The sequence below is a fragment of the Nicotiana tomentosiformis genome, chromosome 1 (genome assembly GCF_000390325.3).
Source record: "Nicotiana tomentosiformis chromosome 1, ASM39032v3, whole genome shotgun sequence".
Classification (NCBI taxonomy): Eukaryota; Viridiplantae; Streptophyta; class Magnoliopsida; order Solanales; family Solanaceae; genus Nicotiana; species Nicotiana tomentosiformis.
In genome coordinates this window covers 6,720,701-6,727,504 of record NC_090812.1, presented here as the reverse complement: position 1 = coordinate 6,727,504, position 6,804 = coordinate 6,720,701, and the positions used below count along the sequence as shown (strand labels likewise).

At 36.6% G+C, this 6,804-nt stretch overlaps 1 protein-coding gene across 1 annotated transcript; it reads right to left on the bottom strand.

Annotated features, from left to right (window-relative positions):
- Positions 1 to 2,019: 2,019 nt before the first annotated feature.
- On the bottom strand, positions 2,020 to 6,460 carry LOC104107044 (very-long-chain aldehyde decarbonylase CER1-like). The gene is made up of 10 exons (XM_009615739.4): positions 6,296 to 6,460; positions 5,374 to 5,600; positions 4,427 to 4,659; positions 4,126 to 4,345; positions 3,522 to 3,897; positions 3,325 to 3,432; positions 2,895 to 3,095; positions 2,714 to 2,815; positions 2,450 to 2,623; positions 2,020 to 2,362 (listed from the first exon to the last, which is right to left on the bottom strand). The coding sequence occupies exons 1-10, from the start codon at positions 6,443 to 6,445 to the stop codon at positions 2,180 to 2,182; spliced, it is 1,974 nt and encodes a 657-aa protein (XP_009614034.2). The 5' UTR covers positions 6,446 to 6,460; the 3' UTR covers positions 2,020 to 2,179.
- Positions 6,461 to 6,804: the final 344 nt, after the last annotated feature.

Below are 6,804 nucleotides of genomic sequence, written 5' to 3'. Positions count from 1 at the left end.
AAGGTGACAATGACAGGATCTAACGGGCCCAACGTGAAAGGATAAGTGTAAATGCTTAAGAACCCTTCCACGTGAGTAGTAATTGATTCCTCAGGCGATGGGACTACCACGTGCTTGTCGCCCCAGTTGCATTCTTGTTTTACTTTGTCGAGAATTTTCTCGATGATTGAACACAGGTACCTCGAGATCGGCTCACATAGGCCCAGTACCGAAGAAGGTTTTTCAACCTTAAAATCGATGACAATTGAGCACGCTACCAGAAAGAACTCCTCAAGGCGAGGCTCCACCGCATCCTCGCCGCCGGCATGTCGTGATGAAGAAGCGGCCTCTTTTTGCGGCACCGTGATTTTTGGCAATATTCTCCCTCCACTTGCGGCACTAACTGCCTTTTGTATCTTGGCTCGGTCTCGATCTTGGCCGATCTCAATCTTGATCGGTCTCCAGGTCTCGAGCTCGATCTTGGCTGATCTAGATATTGATCGGTCTCTAGGTTTCGAGCTCGATCTTGGTTGATCTCGATATTGATCGGTCTCTAGGGCTCGAGATCGACAACCTAACTTCGCATCATGGCTCGATATTACAATGATGAACCTTGGACCATCATGTTCCAATCTCGATTAGTCATAAGAAGGGCATACTCGTTTTTGACCGTATACAGATAGTCCCATCATTTCTCGGAAAGAAGATGACAAGAAACGATATGAATTTTCGAACTTCGACTTGGTGGATGATGATGTCAGCGACGAGCCCAATTATGACGTATGTTACAAATATCCCGAGTTCGAGACCCAGAGACCGATCAATACCGAGGCCGGCCAACTTCGACTTGGTGCATGATGATGTCAGCGATGAAACCTAGAGACCGATTAATAATGAGACCGGCCAAGATCAAGATCGAGCCAAGAGACCGATCAATATCGAGATCAGCCAAGATCGAGCTCGAGACCCAAAGACCGATCAAAATTGAGATCGGCCAAGATCGAGACCGAGCCAAGAAACAAAAAAGCCTTTATAGCCGCAAGTTGGGGGGAGAATCTCGGCGAAAATCACGGCTTGAATCAAGGAAAAGCTAATTAATTAATCTATTATGGGATTCCTACTATGTATTTTTAATTATATCCAAAATGAGATTCCCCCACTATATTAAGAGTTGCTATCATTTGTAGAGGACAAGAGATTCATTATGAGATATACAGAAAAGAGAGCAAATACTATCCTTTTTTGGCTTTGGATATTTAGTCATATTATATTTTTTCTACCAATTGTTCTTCACTCAATTTGAAGGTGATAAAGCCTGAAGGCTTAGGCTAACTAGTTCATTCGGTTTGCATTCATTTTTTTTATAACTAATTTTGATATTTATTTACATATCTTTCCCAATTTGTATCAATTTATATCACGTATCCTTAGAACTACGTATAAATTCAACTCTATCTATTTTTCGGGTAAACAGACTTCGAAGAAATATTGTGAAAGACTGAATATCCGTGAACGGTCGGATGTTAAAGCGGGAATCTCAGCACGTATCAATAAAGAACCGGCAATCAGTAAATCAAAAGATTTTTTATCTTTTATAGAATTGTACCTAAAGTAGGACTCCTCTACTATATAAAGGGGGTTTGATAATTCATAAAAGATATTGTAACACGCACTTAAAAGCAATACATTATTATTTTCTGTCTTTAAGCTCTTATTCTTCTGTATCTTGATACTGTTCGAGGGTGATTGTTCCTTCAAGGCTAAAATTGTCCAATTCGTATGGTTTGAATTTACTTTGTCATTATTTATTCAATTGCAACTTAATTTATCGCTTTGTGTCAAGTTAATCTGCGTATCCTTAAAACCACTTACAAATTTAATTGCTATCTGATTTTGAGGGTAAACAAAGCACTGATTCCATTTGTCACGAATTTGTTATTAAATGAGAGTTCTCGATTCACAAAGAAAACCTGGAAATCCAATGATGGATGAAGGAAAATATAAAGTTAATGGGAAATAAAAGGAAGATTAACAAAAAGATTGTTAATCAATAGAAGTCACCATTCATGCTCCAAAATTTGTTCATATTACATCTTATATAATGCATACAGAGTTCTGGAAAGATCACCTAATGCAAATGGCTGATATACTTGACCACGGATCCAAGATATGATCATATATATAAAAACAATTTGTATCTCTAGTTCTTGGATTCAGTTGCAGAAGCCATGGTTAATGGGCAAAAACCATGATCAAGACTAGCTTTCCATATTTTGTCAATATCAAACATCATGTTACCACACTCGTGCTCTTTCCAACCTTCCAACGCGTGCAAAATCCCAGCTATTCTCCACGCACTCATCACTCTTCGTGGCAACCAATTCTGGAATTATATTGTGAATTAATTATTATAAGAAGAAGATCAACAAAATTAAAGAGAAATTAAGGATATTAGATAACCGTCTCTAACCTCACAAGAGTCTACATTTTCAAGATATTTTGGAGTAATCATAGCTGGTGTGCTGAAGTAGAAGCAATCCTTGCGAGCTTTCTTTGGTGGGAATTGTGAATAAGGAATGAATATTGTTCCTTTTGGTGCTTTCAATTGTTCATCTTCACTCAATCCATCCCTTACTAGCCATGTCTGCAACATAATCATGAACCTCTTTTGATTGTCATGAATTATCAAGATTCAGGACTGTATACTTTTCCATGTATTTTGGTTTATACGTACCTTTGAAACATTATAAGATTTCGACAGGACCAGTTTAGTTGCAGCCTCGGGGGTTAGCTTTGTTTTAAGTCTCTTGTACTCTTCGTCATCTAACGTGACAACCTATATATAAAAAATTACATTCAAAATGAGAAAAAGGAAAATGAATATTGTGGACGAGATTGATAGTGATCACATATACCTGAATTCCTCCTTGACACAAGGCTAAGGCAATGGAGTAAGCAACTTTGGACAAACGGCCTCGAAGGACAACTTGGGAAGTTCCTTTAGGAATGGAATTTATGACCACAGCAACAGCTAGGCTACTTCCATCTACCACCTTTACTTTCAGCTGAGGATTCCTTCTTATGTAAAGTTCCCCACTATTATTCAGCTGCTCTTCCTAGAAAGTTACATTTATTTAGATGCGTTAACTAGTACAGCTGAGGCTCTCTTTGGTTCAGCCAACAAACAATGGATATAGGGTGAGAGGAGAATTCTTTTCAATTCTTTTTCGCCCTAATATTAGTCAATGTTTGTGATAGCTGACAGACGTTTTGCTAGATGTATGCATGCAAGAAAAGCATACGGTTAAGAAGAATCATGTAATTCTCTCATATATTTTGACTTACTTGATTTAAGAGTCCAAGGCTCAATACTTTTATGCCTTTCTGATCTGCTTCCATGATGGCTTCCTCAATCAACTTGTTAATAGTCTCTCTTTGCCATTTCATAAAGTACTGCAACAACATTTAGAATCAGGCCAAACAATCGCATTAACAACAGATCCAAAGTATGAAACAATCTTGAATACTATTTCATTGCTTACTTGTATGCGATACTTTGGAATAGCCCAAGTTTGCAATTTGAGATTCTTGAACAAATTTCTCTCAACAATAAACGTGTGACCATAAATCCATGTGATCATTATCGACCATAGTGTGACAGGCCACATTAACCAGAAATACCATTTAGAGGACTGAGGCTTCGAGGCCAAGGATGCTAACCCCAGGCGGAGATGGTAAATGGATTCAGGGGTTGTTAGATGTGTAAGGTGCACTACATCAGGCAATTCAGCTTCTCTCTCAAGTGACTTTACGTACAATGTATTTGATGACTTGTCCAGTGTATCATAGATATAGTCATACATTGGCATGAAAAGTGAATAATTTGTCCTAAATTGAGTGTGATGTAGTGAGTGGTACCTGTGCCATCAGCACAAATGATCTTAGCGGCAAAAGAACAAACAAAATCTTCACAAATACAAAACTTCAGTGATCACTAATGTGCCCAATAATCTATAGGAATTTTACATTCAAAAGAAGACTTTCTTTTCCATAAAATTTCGGTAACAATTGCCTTATAAGTGAACTAATTGTGTAAATATTTTGCATTAAATTAAGCTCAATGAAATATAGGGCCAGAAGACTCACGAGGGTGTATACATCAAGTACTTGAGAGGGGAAAATATAGAGAATATCCACTTAGGAATGAGCTCAAAGTTGCAATGCCCCATGTTGTTCATGAAATCAATGTAGGTGATATACGCACCAAATGCAGTTATAGAAGCAGTTCCAGTGAGTGTAGCGGTGAGCAATGGTATGGCAAAGAGCAAGAAATATGATATGTGCTCGGCAAACGGATGAATTACAGCTGCCAAAATACAAAAAAAAAAATCCTTTTATAAGACCTCACAAAATATGATAGTAAAACGGTTTTGAGAGGACGACGTACAAGTGATGGGCTCAGTAACAATGGAGGAATGGTGATGCGAATGATAACGAGAGTAGAGAAAATGGTGGTGCAGAGCTCTGTGAAGCCAATAATAGAGAAACTCGACAGGACCAATATGAAGCAAGGCAATAATAATGATGCCATCAGTTCTCCACAAAGGCAAGTGATGAGCTTGTTCCAGCAACAGGTATCCAATATAGTATATCAGTCCATTAAATATGATCTGATCATCCCTACAAAATCATATATTCAACCTTAAATCAGTCATGCCATGTACAATTAAATTTGCATTTGCTTGCCTTTTGTTGGATCGACCCTTTTAGTAAAGAGTCCAAGAACATAATAAAATGGAGTACAAAGTTTAGGTATGCGCCTACCGAGTCCAAAACTAATTAATTCTGTAAGTAAAGCTTATATTATGAGCGGGGTGGCAAACGGGGGTCGGGTCGGATATGGGCGGGTCAGATTTTAGGTTTCTTACTGTAACTTTACATTATTTTTCAACATATTCTAAAGATGAATAATAATATAAGTGAATCGGTGATTCTTAAAATCTTTGAACACTAATGATTAATATTTCATTTGTTTATCCAAATGTCTGGTGCCCGCTTTGAAGCTCGATTAATCTCGATTTGCGCCATAAAATTCTACTTTGGAGGTAGCACGCTCCCTACCAAAGGCAACACCAATCTCCGGGCTCAACCCAAGACCTTTACTTGAGAATTTAGAAGTACATATCACTCCACATCTTTTAGTGGTATAATAGTATCTTAGTGTTAGTGGAGCAAGTAATGTGAAGTTAAAATTAAAATAATTACAACAAAATTAACACCTGACCTTAAGAAGTGAGAGAAGTCATTTTTTTCCTTTTAGTTTGAAGTCACTTACTACTACTACTACGTATTATGGAGTAGATGAATGAAGGCGTAAGGCTAGGAAGTACATACCAGTTGCTTTCTCTGTCAACTTGATCAAATTCTATGCTTTTATCAACAATTCGATTATTACCCTTGGCAGTCCTGTAACGAGATAGAGATATCCATATCTGGTTGTGAATCACTCTCGACAGTAGAAGTGGGAGTATGATTATGTATACAATGTCCCTCTGGCTTTCATCTTTGCTCATAAAGTATGTGTATATGCTGTGACCCACAAATGGTGCCAAAACCAAGTACTTCATCCCATACAAATCAATATTGTTAAAAAGTTAGCAGAATCCTTACTATAATAAATTAATGATTAAAACAAAAACAAAACAAAAAGGTAATGAGTTGCCAGTACTAATACCAAAACAGACCGTAATTATTTTGTAGAATTAATTTATAAAACATTAGCTACGTACTTATCTTAATAAGAAAATATTACAATGTTTTCCTGGAACTTTGTCACATTTAATAAATCTTTATTAAAGATAAAAAGGCTCAGAATTCTTTTTTTCTCTTTTGGCAAACCGTTCATCTCCCTAGCTAGCTCCCGTACATGAATATTCTTTCAAAGAAATGATACGGAAATGAATAGGCAAAACACAAACAATCAAACACAATATAATCTTCTCGTAATGTTGGACTGAAAGAACTCAGTGCAACGTCGGAGACATCTGATGCATTAAATGAATAAGTTATTTCCAAGTCCAACAACAGAAGAAGAAAGAAGAGAAGCAAGTTGTTAAGTTACTTTGACAAAAATCAGGATTTGAAATTTATGGATTAAAGTTTGAAATTCTATGAGTTTGATTTATTGGGTTCAGATTCTATTATTTGTACTTATTTAGTTAATTTTCTGCATCCGCCTCTGAATATACTTAATTTAAACATATGAAAAGAATAACGGGAAAAAATTTGTTGGAGAATTGAAGAAATTAAAGAGTACCTTGAAGTTTCCAAGAAATGTCCATGGCCATTCAGTGAGAATGCCAGGTTTAGAAGCCATGCTTTTGTACAGCTTCTTCCTCGCAAAATAAAGTCCTTGTAGTTTTGTTCTTCCTCTGTCTTCTCTTAAAAGCCTTTGCTTCCACTGCATTATATAGAGAACTCTATTACATCTATTAACCGTCCAATTAATGGCCTTACGTACAAAATCACCCATTCACCCGGTGGCGGACCCAATATTTTATGCAAGCGGGTTCAGATAGAGACTAAACCCTCGGCTGCATCTGACAGTAGAAGCACTATCATGCTTAACAAATATAGTTTACTTTTTCCTCTTTGTTCATAACAAAACCTCCAAAAAAAGTTTTGCTGGCTACTCTTCTTTTTTCCGTATTTTGAGGCTGCCTTTTAAAAACATATAAAGATAAATTTTAACAACTTTTTATCTATTTTCTTAGATTTAACAATTTATTATATAAATTTTTAATAATTTTATTTAACAATCATCAA